The following is a 20,265-nucleotide window of genomic DNA, read 5'->3' as shown; positions in this document are numbered from 1 at the left end:
TCAGCGTTAAAGTTATACTAAAAGTTATATAATCTGAATTTTCAACAAAAAAAAGTTTTTAGAAAAAATACAAAATACTTACAGGTTAATTTATTTAAAGCTTAATCTATGGTTAAAATATTTGCACTTACAGAGATTCTTTTTATTTTTTCCAAAACATCTACGAACCTAAGGATGATTTTAATCACTGTTTAAATTTAGAATTTGTTAAAACGTTAATTGTTGTTCGTTTTTTAGAAATGTTTTGTCTTATTGGACCCTTTATTAATATAAAACAAATAATCTTTTTCTGTCCTTTTGAGCTTTTATAACAGATAGTAGAGTCACATTTTTGCAAACAAAAAACCAATTAATCTGCTTTCAAAAATTAATTTATTTACGAGCTAAACATGTATAATTGCTTGATAAGATCATAAGACCTAATCGACGATTTTTTCACCCTTTTGGACAATGAGTGTTAAAGTAACCAGCAAAATTATTAAAAAAAATAAATGTTAGGTAAAAAACTGGAATTTTATTTTGATAATTTTATATTTATTTACCCCTTTAATTTAATAAGTTTATGATAGATATTCTTGTTTGCCATCTTAAACTTTGCCGTTTACCAATTCTGACGAAATCTGTTGAAAGTAAATGAGCTTCTCGGCCAATAAAAAATTGGTGGAAATAGCGTAATTTAGATCTCCTCTGCCAATTTTTTAGTTTGTTTAAAAACTCTTCAAACATTGTAATTGATGTAAACTAATTAAATTACTATTTAAACAGTTATTATTTTCGTATCAATTCCGAAAAAATGTAAGACGTAGGTGCAAATAACAAAACTAAAGACAAGAATTAGGTATTTACACTTGCAACCACAATACAAATAAAGACAGACAGAAATAATATGAACACGACACTTGGATAAAAAGCTTAAACCTAAATCTTTATCTCACTTTTATTAATTTTTTGCTCATGATGCTTTAATGGCGTGTGTAATCAGCTAATCCAGACAAATAATTAATTATTTACGTGAACGTACGTAAAACTTAACCTTGTTCGAAGTCTCATCAAATCTTCATCAAGTGTTTAAAAAATTAGAAGACTTTTCCAAAAATTTTTGGCCAATCAAAAATCAAATAACAAAAATTCGTGAATAATAACTCTCGTCACTTTGACAGGTTCTAATGAATTTAATTATCTCGGAATTTGGCTTAACTAATCCTTTAGAAATTTGCGGTTGATCTTACTCGTGTTTTTTATAATTTAATCTTTTCATCTCGTTTGAAAGACCGAATGAATGATACGATTTCAGTTCTCCAAAAACGTGATACCATAGTAAAAACTGATGATTAATCATTGCGATTGTTCTTCTGGGCATAATTCAGCTAAACGTTTAATTAGAAAATTATCTAAGACATCTCGTGCTGATGATTACACCGAACATGAGTTCTGCTGAATTTTCGAAGTATCAATCAGGCGTGAAACACATATCATTTTTTAATGTGCAAATAATGCACAATGCAACTTGGTGACACGACATACTTAGCAGTTTTAATCCCAATGTTTGCTGTTTAGGTGGTCTTCACCGGATTCAATTTAGGAAATCATTTTTTGGACAAGGCCAGATAAAAGTGATTTATAATGGCTTGATAACAACTAAATAATTCTAAATATGCACAATAATTATAAAAAAATCATGACGGCATTAATTGCTTGTTCCTGGTGACTAATGAAAATTTTAAAGTGTAATCTTACAGTTTCTTATACGTGACTGCCATCATACTGTAGCAGACGTTTTAATTGTAATTTGCTGCAAAAACGTATAGTTGAAGCGGAAATACCGAAATAAATGACTCCATACCTAGACTACTACGAATTGTAAGATGAAATCTGACAAATTCCATCTGGAAGCGTCACAAACTGAAATTTGTCTGAAGCAAGTGCTGGAATGCTTGCCAGCATTCTGCGAAGATCGAGTCCGGTCATGTGATAGCTCCAGATGCACCGGAAAATTCAAAAACGTCATTCTAATTAAGTTCTTCAATTAAAGCAAGCGTTCGTGGAAGAAAATTATTCACGTATCAGATTTTCACGATACGAATAATGAATGGGAAACAGTGAAGGCTGCGCTTAATAATCTGTTTTTCTTCCATTAAATATTTTTCGAAGCAGGTAGCCGTTACGTAACACATAAATCTCGGTAAACACCCATATAATGTCACCTAATGGCGAATTTTTGCAAAAATTAATTGCCTCAGCTTTACGATGTCATAAAGCGACCGCTTTTTGTAAATATAGCATGTTGAGTGGCGTTTAAGGAATCATTCATTAAACAGAATTAATTACTCGTAAACACTATTAGATATTATGTACGTTTTATGGATTTGATTGATTAGGGAAAAGTAGGACGTGGGTGCTGTGTTGCAATTCTCTTATTTTCAAATGCGCGAGTTTTAGTTTAAATGGGTTTTAACAAACTCGCCGGCGGAATACAAAGTGTGTTGTGACCAAAAAAACACCTGCTTGTCTATAGCGGTATTATCATGTTAAGTTCACTAAACTCAATTTCAGCAGTTTTCAGGAAGCGACTAAAAGTTCTTCGTCTGAAAACAATTTATCAATCATTTTTTTCTCTCCTTTCTTTTCCAAATAATTCCACCGTTTTTTGGGACCAAGACTGTAATTTTTATTTCCATGTTTACCTGACTCAGGTAAAACCCAACCACAAATAAATACACAAATAAATTTGAAACTTTCCAAAACTAGCGTAATTTCCTACCTTAAACTGCACCACATTTTCTCAAATTTTCACAACGAATCGACAACTGGTTTCAGCAATAAACCCAATTTCCTTCAAACGCAATTAATTACTATCTCGAGCTCGTAAACGTTCGATACAGTTACTTGAAGACCTAAGTTTCATAATTATGGATGCTTGATAAGAAATTGAAATAACGTCATTTATTCTCAAACATGTTGTAAAAAACTGGCCATTAATTATATCACTTCGTTTGGTGAACTTTGGTTTATTTATTTATATTAAGTTCGAGCATAAAAAGATAAAATAACAAGTAATTCTCCTGTGGACCTTTCCAACTTATTATTACGTACAGTTTTAAGTTGGCAAAATTACGGCCAAGGCCGCTTTATTTTTATCTGCCTCTATTTATTTAAAAATAATCCACATTTGCTAAAAGACGAAATAAATGACAAAAATTATCACAACCAGAAACATGAAGCGAAAATCACTCGATTGATAAACGCTCGAAAAGTGCATTTATAAATAAACACTGGCAGGCAACCAAAGTGCACAATCGTTAGAACTTCATTGGAATAAATTTGCGTATTTTTAGAGCAGCCGGTGGGAGAAAAATCAGAAAAGTTGTAGTAATTTATGTCAATTTTTCGCTGGTTATTAATAGAACGAAATAGCACTTGATTTGAGTGGTGGTCTTCAATAACAACGCCCGTCGTCATTAGAAGGGCAATTCAAAAATTCATAACCCTCCTCGTGTTTGCTCGCTAATTTGTTTGTTTTCCCCTCAAAAGCACGTGGGCACAACTCACCTATTTCGGTTTTTTGGAGGTCATCCTAAAACGTCACAAAAGTATGGGACATGCACCAGCTTTTTAGCCGCCACTGTTGTAGAATTTCGTTATGTCTACCATCACAACGTTTGGTCAGAAATTGTTCAGCTAGGGACATACGAGCATCTACTATAGTGTAATATTTTCACGTGAGTCCTCACAGGATGGAGCTTATTAGCGACGAATAGTCCCATGACCCGGTGCGGTCTTTACACATGACCGATAGTCTACCGACTGAATTATTTACATTTTAATTGAAGCAACTGACACTTTTGGAACCAACGACATTTTTTCAATTTTATTCCAAAATGAAAAAAAGAGAAAAATATTATAACAAATATTTGTGTCTTTTTGAACCACCAAATGAAGATTCAGATTTTTTTTTGCGTTCTACAATGGAAATTGTCCGGGTGGTAAAATTTTTTTTGTAAACATGCTCTAGCAAAATTTTATGCACTTTTCTCTGTCTTTAGACCCTCTACATCCTTTAAAAGTGCAAAAAAGTCAATTGGTTCGATTTTAAGATGTTTGAGTGTTCCAATTTTTGTCGCGATTTTGGTCGATTTCGGGTATCCGGAACATTTATCGAGCAATAACTCCGGAACTATTAGAGATAACCCCATGAAGTGTATTATCGTTGGAAAGCTCTTTACATAATCTATTTTTTTCAAAAAAGATTATTGTTCTCCGACTAATAGTTTTCGAGCAAATTGCAGATAAAAACAAAAATTGGTAAAATTTTAAAAAATTCATAACTAAAAAACTATTGGGAATTTGGCAATTTTTTCGATGCCAATCGATTCCTCGGATCATTTTGCATAGGTGTGGATCAAAATAGTTCCACTTTTTGGAATAGTTTAGCCGCAAATAAGAAAATAAAAAAAGGTAAAAAAAAGTTAACACCCCCCCCCCCTAAAATTGGCCAATTTTTAAAGTGTCTCAAAATAGAATAAAACCGATCCTATCTAATAGATTTTGATGTGCTCTTTACGATGGAACAAACCGTTTTCTTTTAGCGCTTTTAGTTTGGCCGTAATCGGCGTTTGAAAATAGAAAAGTTTTTTGCGAGATATCGCCTTGAGTCCTATGCCATTTTGTAGAGTTTTTTATTCCGGTTGTCCTCGATTTTTCCGATTTTCGCTAACTCTAATAGTTTCGCTGTAATTGGCGGTTAAAAATTGAAAAAAAGTGAAAATGAAAACCTTTTTTTGCGTTTTTCTCGGAAACTGTAAGACTTAGAGCAACGAACAAAAAACCATCTGATAGCGCTTAATTTTCTCCATTTTTTCGATTAAACCCGGAGCCGCTCCGGGCAACGGTTCCGGGTACAGAGGCGATCAAAGTTTTTCACAAAAAAAATTCATAAAAAAAAACTGAAAGTCGTAGAGCATCGCGGTTTGTTCGATTGAATTCTACGACTCATTTTACATAACATATCGATTTTTCACAAGAATTAAAAATTTAAATTTTTTTGCCTAAATTTAGGGTAGCCATTTATTTGTCCATAGTGAAAAATTTTATTCAACAAAAAAATTCATAACTGAAAATCTAAAAGTCGTAGAGCAATGCAGTTTGTTCCATTGAATTCAGCGGCTCATTTTCTGTATTATACCAATTTTTCACGGAATTTAAAATTTTGATTTTTTTTGCTAAAATTTCCTGAGTAATACACTTACCTTTAAAAAAGTGAAAAAATATATTTTTTTTAAACTCGTTCTATCATAGTTTTTTGGACTTATATATGCCTTAACAACTCCCTAGAGTTGTTAAATGTAGAAAAAAATTAATTGCTTCGATTTTTAGAGTTTTGATTTTTGCAATTTCGATTCCGGGTACCCGGCACATTTGTCGAGCAATAGCTCCGGAACTATTAGAGATAACCCCATGAAGTGTATTATCGTTGGAAAGGTCTTTAAATAATCTATTTTTTTCAAAAAAGATTATTGTTCTCCGACTAATGGTTTTCGAGCAAATTGCAGATAAAAGCAAAAATAGGTAAAATTTTAAAAAATTCATAACTAAAAAACTATTGGGAATTTGGTAATTTTCTCGATGCCAATCGATTCCCCGGATCATTTTGCATAGGTATGGATCAAAATAGTTCCACTTTTTCGAATAGTTTTGCCGTAATTGTGAAAATAAAAAATTCATAAACACAAATTTAAGACAAGTCCATAAGTAATTGTATTGGATATACGATTCTACTTTGGTAATTTATACGGGGGCATGGCCTCGCACTGGTCATCTCACGTTTGGAAGGTTAACAATAAGTCAGAATAGTGAAAGTGGTGTATGAACGACCCTACACTGACTTTTAATCACTTCCGCAACTGTCTGTTATAATTATCTGATATTTTTAAAATATCAGCGATCATTTGACATAATTGCTGTAATTTCAGCGCGATTAATGTCTTTCTTGTGCTGCTTCTGGAGAATTGAATCAACTTTTTGCCTAATTAATAATTAGGCACATTTTCACCAACACACAAAAAATGTCATGGTCACGTAACAATGCGTCTTCTGATACAAATATGACTAGCATATTTAATACGGAAAACTGTCAGACGCAGCCAAAGAACGCAAAAGTCCGTTTACATAATGCGATTAAATAGAAAACAGTTTCATTCGAAGAGATAAATACTTTAGCATACAAAACTGTGATACCTACACGTGCAACTGGTGCATGTCCGCTCGTATAATTTAAAATAATTTGACGTGGAGTAAAATGAAAACAACACCGCATTCCATTTAACAACAATTTTACAATCTCTATCTACACACCGCCTAGCAGACAGCTTGGCTCTACTCGGCTATTTCGAACTTCTTGACGCAAGAACTACATTCTACGACTCTCTTTCTTCACCGTCATTCGCAACAATTAAAATTCAGACAAAACTGGTGTTCCCCGAAATCAAGAAAGCGCAGACAGTTTAAATATTTATGCGGTAATAAATAAATTTCGCCGTGAGGATAGCCAGAATTTTTCCAAAATTTTCCAACGCTTTTCATCAGTTGACTTGAACTATGAAACTTGGACTTGCGTGCTTGGCTGTTTCACACATTTTCTTAGAATTTTATTAATTGGGTCGCGACGGTTTGGTTGGCTGCATTTTTACTAAATCACCTACAATAATCAAAACTGACTGACGTACTTTTTGCAATTATCGTCACGACACAAATTTACAGATTTGACGACATTGTCTTAATTAGTTTTCAAGAAATCCCTATCTATTTCACGCGTGATTCTGTTTTTAATTTCACTAATTGTTATTCTATACGAGGGAGTGTCGCATAAAACGCGTTATCACCAAATTCCAATCATTAAATTAGCATTTTCTAATCAGATTCATTTTCCTGCAAGAAATTATGGAAATGAGGCGTTTTTGCCATTTTTTTTATAACCATACTCTCCAAACTCTTTACGCAATGGTCCAGCTGCCACTAAAAATGAAAGTACCCACTTAAGACAAAAAGTTTTTTCATTCAGGAGATGATGTCATGGTATTCTAGTCTATTATATGACTCATAACAGAAATTTTCTAATGGTTGGCTTTTTTTGATCTGTCAATCTTATGGTAACGAAGTGCCCCAAGCCTTGTTCTTGTAGTAGTCAATTATAATATCTCGACTGAAGATAAATTGGTGGAAGCAGGTCGCTTTTTCTGTTACTTCTAAATTTAGACATTGTATCATCAGTTAGCGTTTTTTGTAGCTTTTAATGTGCCTATTTGAGCAGGTGGCAAACTTGTAGATTTTTTTAATCATGCAATTTATTAATGATTGTTTTTTGTTATTGTGGGAAAGCCCAACGTTGGACATTAATTAACAATTAGCGTTATGTAACTATTTGGTTGTTTATTATTTTTTTCAATCAACTGTTGAACTTCTACAAATAAAAATCTTTGAATCGATTTATTACGTGGAAAGAGCGGCGCGAATTTGTATAAAAGCTTGCTAATTGTTTCGGAATTATCCTGCTAATTAATTCCTTCGAGTTAATTGCGCATTTCAACAGCCTTTTGACAAAATAGCACTTAATTGTAATCACAAATTTCTCAATTATGAGCGCTGGAAAAAGCTCAAAGCTGCAAAAACGCCGACAACCAGCTATTAAAGCAAAAATTTAGAGTGACTTACCTTCGATCTCCTCGAAGACGCCTGATGAGACGCCTTTTTCGACTAAAACTGCACCAGTGAATTGGACCTAATATAAAGGAATCGTCATCTGATAGACCAGACGTTGCTCAGGTCTCCTGTGGTTACCAATTATCTTTCCACATGAATCGGGTGTTTAATGAAACGGCGTGGACAGTGTTTGTGCAAAGGCACAAATTTTCGGAAATTATGCAACATTGTACATAAAAATATACATACCTACCTAAAAAAAATCACTGTCCTGAAACTAACACTTTTCGAGAAAATGCAAAAAATAGGTAATTTTTTTGTGTTGATAACTTCAAAGTTATCAAGAATTTGACGGTTTTCGCAACGCCAATCGATTCCCCGGATCATTTTACATAAATGAGCGTTGAAATAGTTACATTTTTTTAAATAGTTTTGATATAATTAAAAAATTAACAAAAAGTTCCCAAAAAAATCAGTTGAAACTCAATTTCTCTTTAAGAAGAACATATTTTTTTTATCAAGTGATGGGTAAAATTAGAACTAATTTTTTCAATTAGTCTACCCACATTTTTCCGCTGAATTGTTACGTTGAGAAAAATAAGACTAACGAATAAATATGTGGAAATCACACAGAGAAAATGTCCTTGTGGTCAGATTAATCACAGAGCTGTATGTCTATTCAATGAATTACATTTTATTCTGTTCTATTCATTCTTTATTGTATCTAATTTTACCAAATGGATATGAAAACAATAGCACAGTACATGAAAATGAACGTATTACATGTAATGTATGTCACGTTGAACGGTTGTATTATTTATTAATTTTATTATCAAATATGCGCCCAAAAAAATTCAAGAAAAAACTTATCCACCAGACAGAAATTACACAAAAAATATTTCTTTTTTCTAAACGTCGTATTAAAAATGTATAAAAAATTAACAAAAAAAAATGTTTTTATTTATAATTCAAGTCCAGGCTCCACTCACTCACTCTCAGACATCACAATAAATACTGATCACTGATCAGTGACTAGTGATAACAATCTTTTTTTTTCTTATCAAAACTGGGATTTTGACATTAAATAAATAAAAAAAAATTGGCGGAAATTTTATTACACACTCGTGCTCTAATAAAAAATAAAATAAATAAGAAATGTAAAATGTATATTTTCGTACATACAGGGTGAGTGGGTTATTTCTGAACTTATGAAATATGCAACCAATAATACCGACTCCAGCTGACCAGATCGGTGATGATTATAAAAATTAAATTTAATCCAAGATTACATTGTCAAGTTTGACTTGACAGTTTTACTAAAATTTCATTACTGATTATTTTTTTTTTTAAAAAAAAGCAGTAATGATTCAATTAAAGTTTTCGGTTACTGTCAGAAGTAACCCACTATTGATTCACCCTGTATTACTGTGAATTTATTTAACATGGTGATAGAAATTTTATTTAAATGTTTTATTCTGACAACCAGTAATACTTCAAATGTTTAAAAGTGTGGAGCGACATCTCGTATCAGTTCCCTTTACTGGATAAAATCGTGCAAGAATTCTCCATCTCTTGTACACGTGGAAGTAGTTATTTTTGTAATTCTGTGTTGTTTCTGTGAATTTGTTGTGAATATAAATTCTAAGACCACTCATTAGCCTCTCCCGTAAGCCAACAATTTTAAAAAATATACTGGGTGAACAAAAATGACTGTTTGGGTTGGCAAAACCGCAAAACGGGGCCAACTTGTAAAAAATAACATCAAACAAAATATTCGGTGTTGCCAACCCAATCACCCAGAATTTTGACAATTCCACTTGTTTCCAATTAATTAATTCCAGAAAATGGACATAAGAGTGGTTGCGCTTGAACGAGAGGAGACTCATTCCGTCTATGGATCGGCTGGCATTATGTTAGATAAAAAATACGTCATTACTACTGCAAACATTGTCGCTTCATTGCTTAACAATTCGTTGAAAAAATACCTTGGAACAATTAGTCAAAGAAAAGTTTGTTCTTTCTCTGATACCAAAAACACCACGACATTTAAAATATTCTGGAAAGAGACAAACTGTAGTAAATACCACGTCACAAGTGGCAACATTTTTGCGACATTCATTTGCGAAAATTTGCGACTATTCTTGCGCCGAATTTTAATGGACTGGTCAATTGATACGCCTAAAAATAACACTGGACTTGACGACATTTTATCGGTCTTTTTTGTGATCCAAATCAATGAAACGGGTTTAATTGACGGTTTCACAAATTGTTTGAGACGTTGGTGGGACTTGATAAAAAATGTGGAAATCAATCAAATGGACGACATTCTTGTAAAAAGTGCCGCTTTTGGGAATAAAACGTTTCTCGATTCGTACAGTCGAGGAATAGTTTCGAACACTGTAGGCCCTAATAATTGTCTAATAGTTAGTGATTGTGCGTTAACTCCTGGCAGTGAGGGCAGCCCAGTTTTTAGGTATCTAACTTAAATAAAATTTTATTACACTAAAGTTTCACACACAGCAAAAACACCGAGATACCGGTGGGTATCGTAATTTCGGCTTCCTCCTGGTGGAAAGGCGACTGGACTGGCTTAACTTTAATTCTAGACATTCGGGCTGTTTTAGCTGAACTGTTTCAAAATGACCAAATTATCTCCAAATGTATGGTACACCATCGTTTGCTAGGTTTGCTAATAAATGACAAAGTAAAATCAGCACAAAACAATTTTTAGCAAGTACTGAATCGAGTTTAATCCAAATTTATTGTGGGCCAAAGTGGGGAACGGCAATTATTCTAAGCCAGGAAGGCGTTCTTTTGACAAATTCTCACGTCATTGTAAACACACAATTACTTAATTAAAATTTTTTGTTGAATTTTTTTAAGGATCTTAACCACAACGTTACGCTTCACGTGAAAGGACAGTCAGTTGGGGCAAAAATACTGTATAAAACACCCAATGACGAAGTTTTTGATTTGGCGGTTCTTCAGTGTGATCCCGCGTTTCTTAATTCACATAATCGTAAGCCAATAAAGTCGAATCACGAATGTCTAGCCTTAGGTAGGTATTTTTTTGTTTAATAATTTGTTTTTTTTTTAATTTTTTTAGGGGAGGAGGTGTACGCTGCGGGTTTTGCCTTATTTTCCAAAACCATTTCATCACATCCAATGATAAGCAAAGGCTGTATAGTTCAATCTAATGAAGCTGTGATACGAACAACTTGCTGCGTAAACCCAGGAATGAGTGGTGGAGCGATTTTAAATCGACTGGGTGAAATAGTGGCTGTTATAGTTTGTAATTCAAGACTGAACGGTCACGTTTTTCCGAAATTTAATATGGCAATACCTTATGGCACGATTAAAGGAACTTTAGAGCGGTTTTTGAACAGTAAAGGTGAGCTCGTCTTTTCAAAAAGAAAATATGAAAATATTTTTGTGTGTAAATGTAAATTCTTATAATGTAAATAAAAACAATATTAATCAATTTATCACTTTTTCAGATACTGCCATTCTGAGTAATCTGTATTCAGATGATCCTAAAATAACATCGGCTTGGAAAAAAATGACCGCGAAATTGTAGCAAATAAAAACTATTGAAACTGTGTGCGTTTTTTTATTGCATTTTGTATGGGGTTTTGTTAATTCTTTTGGGAGAATTTTCGTGGGAAGAGCAAAAAACAGGGAGCAGGAAGGAGTACGAAAAGAAAATGCTTTTATTGCTAATATTTTATTAACAACGAAACACCTACAGACAAAATACAACTACTAGTTATAACACAAATATAGAATCGGTGGAAATATGGAAATAATCTCTTTAATATCTAAACGTTAAATATCACCTTGGTTGATTGAATAAATTACTAAAAAAATTACTTTGGTCAAAAGTCTCAAATAAATAAAATTACAAGTCAATGTCATGTATTAAAACCCGTACAATTCTCTCTTGAAATGAACCATATCTTTGCATTTTTGCAGATATGTTTTCTCCTCCATTAGCACTTTTGCAGCCTCTTGAAACTTATCTTCGTTCCTCCTCAAATACATAATCGCATCTCTTTGCAACTGCTCTAACTTCTGAGGATTAATTTCCACCATACTGATCATTTCAGTCAAGTATGGATTAAACCGATAATACACATTTGGTGGCAACAAATCACTTAACATGATATGGACACCTTCCAATAAATAAAATAAAAACTACGTCACTGTCTCACTAACAAAGTTTTACCTTCAGTATCAGTCGCACTATCAAGAATTCGATAAAATTTACTAGCCCATGAGGTACTGCTAGTTTTATCGTCACACTCTTTTTGAAAATCGGCAGGTGAAGGAACCGTTCTCCCGGTCCCAAACGAAACCACACATTGTACTGGAGTCTCAGGCCAAATTAATTTTGCCTCATGCAAGGCCACCGCAGTCGGATTGTTGACCAGAATTCCCCCATCCTCCCGAAAAATTAAGTTGGCAACAAACAACGATTTTTACGTTTTTTTTAATTCAAATAGAAAATGTTTTCAGCAAAAATTTTAAGTCATTTTATTGTGACGGGAAAAATTCACTGCTGCCAATACAATTAATCTGACTTACCTGGTGCAGAAAACTACCCAATTTGAACTCTTCAAAGTAAGTCGGTGCTGCAGCTGATGCTCTAGCTGCTTGCCAGACTTCATGGTGACTTCCCCCAAAATACTGTGACTTCACCCTCCATGGAAGAGAATAATTACGAAAAACGTAAGCCGATAGTCGAGACTGATTGACAACCGCTGAGATCGCACACAACTGAAACAAATTTCAATTTTTATGTGTGAAAAAAAAATCATCCACAAAGAAATACTTTGGGACAATCACGATCACGCGCCGTCCTAATTAGACTATCACTGCCCAAGTGCTCACGCAGTTTTTTCTCCCATAGAGACGTGTCATAGTACGCTTGACTCCACACCAAATTACTGGTGCCCCAAAGGGGCGACTGCTTAAAAACCTCCAGACTGATGTCCTTATAACCCGTAGCGACTTCGTCCACATGTTTCCGATGTATACCTTAAAATTGCACGTTTGAATTTCACAAACAATGCTGCCAAGCCCTACCCAAAATGAATGCTAGAATAGCGCCAGTGCTGACACCACAAATCAAGTCGAACAATTCGTGAACGTGTTTCCCTGTCAGTTCTTCCAGTTTTTTCAACATTTCTAAAATCAACAACCCGCGGATTCCCCCACCATCCATTGACAAAATGCGAATTCCGTTGGCTCGGACGGGGTCCGAGTGCCCCAAAATTGCCAATGCCTCTCTGACTGCACCCTGAATGCTGCCATTTGGGACGTTTTGGCGAATTCGCAATAAAATTCGAACCGCACCTGCCTGTCTCAAGTCAATTAAAAAATAACTACAAGTTGAAAAAAATTACTCGAATTGCACTGTTTCGGCCTTCTGGAAATTGCTGCAGGTGTGAAATAAACGCCTCAATTCTGCTAAGTAAAGCGTCCTCGTTTTCGGCTGATTCTAACGATTGTATGACGTGCTGAGTTTGCGAAGATATGCTACACTAAATGAGCAAATAATTTTTTGGGCATTCAAATCAACGGAGTTACCTTTGACACCCGGCCCTTGTTTTTCCATTTGGGGCCTGTTTTTATATCAACAGCCAGTTTAGATGCAAAAATTGTTGGTAAGGTACCAGAAGTTTCCGGATCGTATCTCGCAAGTCGGTTAAAATTGCTAATGCGGCCGATGTATTTAGTAATGGTATTGTTGAGGTCTAGTGGAATTTTTTGAATGACTTGGAATGCGTCTTTGCCGAACACATTTTGCAAATTCTTGTCGTTTGTTAGCTTTGAAAGCGAGTCTTTCAAAACGATAAGGAATTTCCACTGATTTATGGGCATTTTGATGTGGTTTAAAAATCCTACAATTGTTTAATTTTTTGCGTCCCTACCTTACATATACATTATTCTTAAAATTTAATTATTGGAACAGAGATTTAACATAGACATGTCTAAAAACTGGTGGCAATAAGTTGGATAAGTGGATCAATAGCTTACCGGAAATAATCACAAAATTAGTTTTTCACAGTTTGGACAATTATCTACTTTGTTTTGAACATTTTTACATTTCAAAACATTTGCAAATTTTACAATTTACATCTTTAGGTTAGAATAGAAATGACAACTAAGTTTTTTCCCAGATCGTCGAAATCCCGACGTAGCGAAAGAAAAGTAGATAGCTGTTTTAAAACTATAAAAACGCCAACGTCGCATTATTACCAAATTATTTTTTTAAATAAGTTCGATAAAAATGTAAAATAATGAATAAAATATACAAAAATTCTTAGATCAACTGAAAACTTAGAACTAACTGAAATAAAAATTCTATGACGTTTGAAATTTGACAATTCCCAAACGTCAAAAAGTTTATTCTTTCAAGTATTTGATCAATATTTTGCAAAAAATGAACCCCGTTTTGTTGCAAAAACAGTTACGAGACAATGCCGCGGACCTCAACGACTTTTACAAGGAGCTAAAATGCTGGGGCGAAGACATGAAGAAAAAAGAAGAGTCTCGTCAGACAGCCCCCATGAAAAAGGTGCGTACAATTTTGAAATTTGGTGTTTCAAGACTACAACTCATTGTCTAGCCTGCTGTTAATGGTAAAGTTGACGGTCAGATCGTCAAGAAGAAAAAAACAATTAAAGAAAAAATTAAAACCAAGATAGGTTATACCGATTATCAGGCTTGGGATAAGTTTGATGCCGATGCAGAGTGTGAAAAAATGGACTATAGCGAAAACGACGAGTCCGAATTAACTGATGAATGTGACGAAACGACCAGAGATGAGGCTTACTTGGAGAAAGACAAAGTAACATTAAAAATTTTTTTTAGGTGTAAATCGGTTTTTTTTAAATTTTTTTAGGGCAACAAATTTGTGAAAGACAAAAAATGGGAGCAGGCAATTGAATGCTACACCAAAGCCATCGATTTGTATTCCTACGACCCTATTTTTTACGCCAACAGGGCACTATGTTTCTTGAAAATACAAAAGTATGGACATTGTTCCTAAGATTTTAGACTTGAGTTGTCAACACTGATTTTTTCACTTTTAGTTACGAAAAGGCTGAATCAGACTGCACCCTGTCATTAAAATTGGACCAAACCTACGTCAAGGCCTACCAACGGCGGGCCGCAGCCAGAGAAGCGCTAAATAAACTACAAGACGCTAAATCAGATCTTTTGAAAGTTTTAGAGTTGGAACCGAAAAATAGTGAGTCAAAAACGAGTTTAGAAAACTTGAAGAAAAAACTCGCTTTAGTTGAAAAGGTCTGTAAGTGTGGGGTTCACTTTTTTGGTCTTATTTATTTTTCCAGCCTGTGGAGACTTCCCAACGTCCAGTTTCGAAATTTACAGCGTCCAGAAACAAGAATTTGTGCAAAGTTGTAAAGCAAGAAAATAATAACGAGTCAGAACCGATTATTTTGGTTAAAACAGTCAATAAACCCGTTCATTTGCAATCGAAAAAACCTTTGAAACGAATCGAAATTCAGGAAATTTCTGAAATTGAGTCGTTTCCGAAAGTGGACGAACCAAATGTGACTCTGAAAACTGACGATTTGAAGGTTGTTGAGAGGCAGCCGCTTGGACAGAATGTGCATGAAATTAAAGAAAGTAAAGATCAGAGAAATAATATTAAAATGGAACTTTCTGTTCCCCACAATTCCGTACAATTTTATTCGTCTTGGAGGCACTTGAAAACGCTTGATTTTAAATACGAGTATTTGAAATTGATAAATCCCGAAAATTTGCCTCTCATTTTCAAAGAATCGTTGGAAAGTAGCGTCTTTAGTGAAATTTTGGAAGTGTTAACTAAGTGTTTTATTGAGAGAGGAGATGATGTTTTCGACTTTTTGAAATATTTTACACAAATCAGGAGGTTTTCAGCTATTATCATGTTTCTGAGTGTTAATGATAAAAACTGTAAGTGTGAGGTTTTGTTACGACGTATTGATTTAATACGAACTTTTGTAGGTTTACGTAAACTGATTGATTACACCAAGGAACGCGGAAATTATGCAAAGGATGACATAGACTTATTATTTCAAACGTATGAGCTCTTTAATTAGGTTGCTTCAAATTTATTAATAAATAATTAATTGTACTTTACTTTCCCTCTTTCCTTGATTTTTTCTCATAAAAACCATGGACAAAACGCTACCGCAAAATTTTCATGTAGTTTAAGTACATTTTGTTTAAAATTGCACTGATATAAAGTAAAAAATGTAACCCGAATGCGATAAATCTTGCACACAAAGGATTCTGGTGGCATTTATTAGCAGCACTAACTGTTTACAACTGCAGATAAAAAATGTTCGAGATATACACATTCGTGTAAAAATAAACAAGGATTTTAGATTAAATAATTATTCTGTCTGCTTGAAATAAACTGCGGGATCAAAGATGAATATTTTGTTAAAAAAAGGGGGGAAAAAGCCTCAAAATTTTCTAGCATGCCTATTTAGTTCAGTAATTTAAAAAAAAACACTTTACATCAGGTAAATACACGTGTTTTGCCACACGTGTCACACCATAAAATGCGACTTGGCAGAGGTTTTTTATAGTATTTTAGTCACGACAACAAGAGTTCAATAACAAGATTCCACATAGACGATCTCAAATTATATAATTTTCCATTAATTATTGTGTTTTAACATCATTTAGGTACAGACAGTTTTTGTCCGTGTCTGTGAAATTGTTACAAAATGCTAGTAAAAAAGTTATTTATTGATTTCAAAGTTCATGATGTCTGGAAAACGCAAAATTGAGCAAAAAACAACTTATTCTAGAAGAGACCTGATAAGAAATTTTGTAAAAAAGTAGTTAGAGTTTTATTATTAATAATTCTGATTAGAGATTTATTTCCATATTAAAATACGTGTCTGAGGTTGAATTTTTGAGATAGCAAATTCTCTGATGATCACAAAAATACGTAAGAATTTTAATTTATAAACGCAAATCTGATAAATGCATCATTGCATTGGCGATTTAATGTGAACCATGACCCCGACTACTTATATTGAAATCAGTTAGGTTTTGAACCATTATAATTAGTCCTCGATCCAATTTATTACACAATCGCTAAATTCGGTGAAAGTGTAATATTTTCCGAATGAATAAGAGGTGATTTCGCAAAGGCGGAGCTAAAACATCGTACGATTTTTAAAAATATCACCCCACGTGTCTCTTTGTTTACTTTTACTACCAGTCAGTTACGTACTAGTTAAATTTGCGTATGAACACAGTCAAAAATTGTTTTGATCGCGTTGATGTCGACGTACTTGACAATAAATTCAAACCCCTTCCATCGCCCTGTTTATCAACATTTGCTTAGTATTTATCGAACAGCGACGAGGAACGAATTATCAATCTGTGGATTTTTCTAGTACAGTGCGAGTGCGGAAAATACTTGACGACATTAAACAACCCACGCAATTGTCCGCGACCAGTGTCACAGCTAATTTAAAACACTATTCGAGAACACGGACAGGAATTGTATTTTTAAATTCGGGAGTGAATTTGTTGAAAAATGTCGATTTCGAAGAACCTAAGTCGCTATAAAAATTGTGTTGGGAAAATTCCCGCAAGGTAGGATTAGTTTACATAAGGAATTTGGTAATTTCACACTTTTACTTTTTTATCACAAAAAATAAAGAATTCAAGCGGACAAACATTTGGATAATTATAAATAAAATACGATTTTTGAGGAAGCAAGTACCAGTTTATTATTCCTGATTACGTGATTTTTAAAACTTGAATTTATTATCTTAATTATCCTATTTTATTATCACTTTGTTCACATCCGTCTCAGGAAAACAGCTGATGGTGACGCGCAATGCGTGCGCATTAATTTTCATTTTTTTGTAATTTTTTAATAATCCTGAAAAATGGTCATATTTTATTTTTTGTCAAAAGGTTATCAACTATTATCACGTTTATGTTCATGACTGGACGTCAGCCATTTAACTTTGATTTTTTATAAAAACAATTTTCAAAATATTTATTGTAGGCAGCTAAACTGTGATAGTTCCAACGCAATGGACCCCCAAAAACTGCAAGCAAAAAACGTGATCATTTCCCAGTGGAATTTAGTCAATCAACTCAAAACCACACTATCAAAATTCACAAACGAGAAGACTGTGGAAAATGCCTTAAATCAAGAATTTACAAAGTTTTTGCAACGAATCCAACCAACAATCAATGGAATCGACCTGACAAAATACTTTAATGCTTTATCATTGCCAATTTTCAAAAACTCTGAACAAATAAGTGAGACCACAGTTGCTAAAAACAGTGTGAAAGAAATGAAAAAAGTTGTGCCAAAATGGAAAGAAAATAGCGTTACCACAAAGGTACAGTCATTATTACGAAGCCATAAATTTTGAAACCTTACAAAAAAAAATTTCAGGAATCGGTAGCCTCTCGAACACATCAAATTTTAGATCTGTTGGCAAGTGCCAAGTCACACCAAACGATTTTGAATCGAACGGAAGCATTAAATGCGCACCTGAATAAATACCCCGAAGCCAAACACTTTGCAGTTAAGGTAAATAATAAATAACAATATTTAAACCAATGACTTGAAATAATAATTCCAGAGCAACGCAATTCCCTTATTATTAAAAATAAAAACCGGAAATGCGAATAACGACACAATTAGTGGGGCCGTCAACGAAACACTGGCCCTACTGGGGTACGCAGGCCCTGTCTCTGGAAAAGGGGTCCGCATTTTATCAATCGACGGGGGCGGAGTCCGAGGAATCCTCGTAATCGAAATGTTGAAAAAACTGGAAGAGTTAACCGGAAAACGGATTTCCGAGATGTTTGACCTCATTTGTGGCGTCAGCACTGGGGCTATAATTGCCAGTTTAGTCGGTTGGTGGTTTCATTTCAATTTTAGACGAAATATTGATGGGTTTTTTCAGGTGTTAAACGCTACACTTTGGATGAAATTTCCGAAATTTACAAGAATTTGAGTACTCAAATTTTTACTCAGTCTGCGCTCAAGGGCACAAGTAGCCTGGTGTGGAGCCACTCTTATTACGACACTGCGCGGTGGGAGAAGCTCCTTCAGGAGCAAATTGGCAATCAGACGCTTATTTCAACGGCCAGGAGCTCGCACTGCCCCAGGGTACGCTTTAGTAATAGTTAATTAAAAAAAAAAGATTTAAGTTGGCAACATTGACACTCCGCACGAACAGTACAAAAGCTGGAAAAGTTGAAAAGGACCATTGTTGACCTTCAAAAGCCGTAATAAGGGTCAATAATGGTGTTTTTCAACACACTGGGGTTGCACTTACCATTTTAATGCCTTCAAATAACCAAAAACACCAACACACACACTAAATTCAATCATTAACACTTTAGAAACGACACTAAACAACAATAAACCCAACTTTAACACAAGTTTTGTTCAAATTTAACAAGACAACAAAACATGACAGGTGCAAAATTGGCGGTGTTACCAACGTGGTTACCAACATAACATTACGCACTATGCTAGGTGTTGCCAACCCAACTGCAGTCACAGCCCTCTGATTTATCCAATTTTTGCAGCTTTGCGTGTTATCAGCTGTTGTAAATCAATCAAGACTATCAGCTTACGTTTTTCGCAACTATTCTTTACCATGTCGTGTGCAGTCCCAATATTTGGGAAGCCATAAACACTTAATCTGGGAAGCGGTGAGGGCATCGGCCGCAGCGCCAACTTACTTCGAGGAATTCAAATTGGAGAACATGCTGCACCAGGTACCACCAACCAACCATTTACAATGTAACTAAATTTTAAATATACAGGACGGCGGTATTTTATTCAACAACCCAACGGCGGTGGCAATCCACGAAGCCAGACTCCTCTGGCCGGAAGCCCCCATCCAGTGCGTGCTGTCGTTTGGCACCGGCCGTACCATCCCCTTGCCCGTCGACCCCAACACCCAGAAAGCGGTCCGGAATTCGTCGTGGAAAAGCAAGTTCTATGCCATTATTGAGAGCGCAACGGACACAGAAGGGGTGCACACAATGCTCTCAGATCTGCTGCCCCCGAGTATTTACTACCGGTTCAATCCGTATCTGACCGAAATGTTGGATATTGCGGAAATTGATCCGAAAAAAGTGGAGCAGTTATTAAGGGATGCTGTCATGTATTTGAGGCGGAACGAGGATAAGTTTCACGAAGCTGCAAGGGTTTTGCTCCAGGAGAAATCGCTAAGTCAGAAAGCCATTGATTGGTTGAGTCTGCAGCAGGAGATAAGGGGCTTCAGACGGGTGCCGCAAACGTTACTCACGGCGTAGCACAATAAGAGTATTATCAATTATTTTAGATTAGAAAATTAGGTTTTGTATTCGATTTGTCTTAATAGATTTACAACAATTCGGTTGCAATTTGCGACTTCTACCATTAGTGATAGAAATGGTTGTGATAATTATTAAGTTAAGGAGAACTGTTTTTATTTTAGACAATTTGAAATAAATTTTTTTAGTAACAAATTGTTTTCTTCCCTGTCATATCTGGTGGGCGATTTTTTTCTC

The 20,265-nt window shown here is 34.6% G+C and overlaps 4 protein-coding genes across 4 annotated transcripts; 3 read left to right on the top strand and 1 right to left on the bottom strand.

Moving 5' to 3' along the window:
- The first annotated feature begins 9,211 nt into the window (after nt 1–9,211).
- On the top strand, nt 9,212–11,294 carry LOC100142531 (uncharacterized). Its single transcript, XM_001810747.3, has 7 exons — nt 9,212–9,361; nt 9,537–10,168; nt 10,216–10,379; nt 10,427–10,530; nt 10,579–10,753; nt 10,802–11,086; nt 11,193–11,294. The coding sequence occupies exons 2-7, from the start codon at nt 9,540–9,542 to the stop codon at nt 11,270–11,272; spliced, it is 1,437 nt and encodes a 478-aa protein (XP_001810799.2). The 5' UTR covers nt 9,212–9,361; nt 9,537–9,539; the 3' UTR covers nt 11,273–11,294.
- Nucleotides 11,295–11,403: 109 nt separating this feature from the next.
- LOC657581 (calcium-independent phospholipase A2-gamma) lies at nt 11,404–13,892 on the bottom strand. The gene is made up of 8 exons (XM_064355861.1): nt 13,735–13,892; nt 13,285–13,688; nt 13,101–13,238; nt 12,781–13,054; nt 12,527–12,732; nt 12,280–12,471; nt 11,921–12,137; nt 11,404–11,867 (listed from the first exon to the last, which is right to left on the bottom strand). Exons 2-8 carry the CDS (start codon nt 13,576–13,578, stop codon nt 11,614–11,616), a joined length of 1,575 nt encoding a protein of 524 aa, XP_064211931.1. The 5' UTR covers nt 13,579–13,688; nt 13,735–13,892; the 3' UTR covers nt 11,404–11,613.
- Nucleotides 13,893–14,139: 247 nt separating this feature from the next.
- On the top strand, nt 14,140–15,846 carry spag (spaghetti). The gene is made up of 6 exons (XM_008196881.3): nt 14,140–14,275; nt 14,327–14,548; nt 14,603–14,730; nt 14,793–15,006; nt 15,054–15,660; nt 15,712–15,846. Exons 1-6 carry the CDS (start codon nt 14,141–14,143, stop codon nt 15,804–15,806), a joined length of 1,401 nt encoding a protein of 466 aa, XP_008195103.1. The 5' UTR covers nt 14,140; the 3' UTR covers nt 15,807–15,846.
- Nucleotides 15,847–17,056: 1,210 nt separating this feature from the next.
- LOC657424 (calcium-independent phospholipase A2-gamma) lies at nt 17,057–20,223 on the top strand. Its single transcript, XM_008196880.3, has 7 exons — nt 17,057–17,325; nt 17,747–18,089; nt 18,146–18,283; nt 18,336–18,612; nt 18,663–18,868; nt 19,294–19,485; nt 19,534–20,223. Exons 1-7 carry the CDS (start codon nt 17,267–17,269, stop codon nt 20,026–20,028), a joined length of 1,710 nt encoding a protein of 569 aa, XP_008195102.1. The 5' UTR covers nt 17,057–17,266; the 3' UTR covers nt 20,029–20,223.
- The last annotated feature ends 42 nt before the right edge of the window (nt 20,224–20,265 follow it).

The sequence above is a fragment of the Tribolium castaneum genome, chromosome 3 (assembly GCF_031307605.1).
Source record: "Tribolium castaneum strain GA2 chromosome 3, icTriCast1.1, whole genome shotgun sequence".
Classification (NCBI taxonomy): domain Eukaryota; kingdom Metazoa; phylum Arthropoda; class Insecta; order Coleoptera; family Tenebrionidae; genus Tribolium; species Tribolium castaneum.
Note: the sequence above shows the minus strand (reverse complement) of the source record. Positions and strands in the feature narration are given on the sequence as shown.

Bases quoted from the DNA above. Each gene is read 5' to 3' on its own strand.
- LOC100142531 (XM_001810747.3), top strand. From the start codon at position 9,540: ATGGACATAAGAGTGGTTGCGCTTGAACGAGAGGAGACTCATTCCGTC. The intron at 10,380-10,426 runs GTTTGCTAATAA...AACAATTTTTAG, and splicing joins GGTACACCATCGTTTGCTAG to CAAGTACTGAATCGAGTTTA. The intron at 10,754-10,801 runs GTAGGTATTTTT...TAATTTTTTTAG, and splicing joins TCACGAATGTCTAGCCTTAG to GGGAGGAGGTGTACGCTGCG.
- LOC657581 (XM_064355861.1), bottom strand. From the start codon at position 13,578: ATGCCCATAAATCAGTGGAAATTCCTTATCGTTTTGAAAGACTCGCTT. The intron at 12,472-12,526 runs GTATTTCTTTGT...AATTTGTTTCAG, and splicing joins GTGATCGTGATTGTCCCAAA to TTGTGTGCGATCTCAGCGGT. The intron at 12,138-12,279 runs GTAAGTCAGATT...ATTTTTCGGGAG, and splicing joins TGGGTAGTTTTCTGCACCAG to GATGGGGGAATTCTGGTCAA.
- spag (XM_008196881.3), top strand. From the start codon at position 14,141: ATGAACCCCGTTTTGTTGCAAAAACAGTTACGAGACAATGCCGCGGAC. The intron at 15,007-15,053 runs GTCTGTAAGTGT...TTATTTTTCCAG, and splicing joins AACTCGCTTTAGTTGAAAAG to CCTGTGGAGACTTCCCAACG. The intron at 15,661-15,711 runs GTAAGTGTGAGG...GAACTTTTGTAG, and splicing joins GAGTGTTAATGATAAAAACT to GTTTACGTAAACTGATTGAT.
- LOC657424 (XM_008196880.3), top strand. From the start codon at position 17,267: ATGTCGATTTCGAAGAACCTAAGTCGCTATAAAAATTGTGTTGGGAAA. The intron at 18,090-18,145 runs GTACAGTCATTA...AAAAAATTTCAG, and splicing joins AAAATAGCGTTACCACAAAG to GAATCGGTAGCCTCTCGAAC. The intron at 18,869-19,293 runs GTACGCTTTAGT...CAATTTTTGCAG, and splicing joins GGAGCTCGCACTGCCCCAGG to CTTTGCGTGTTATCAGCTGT.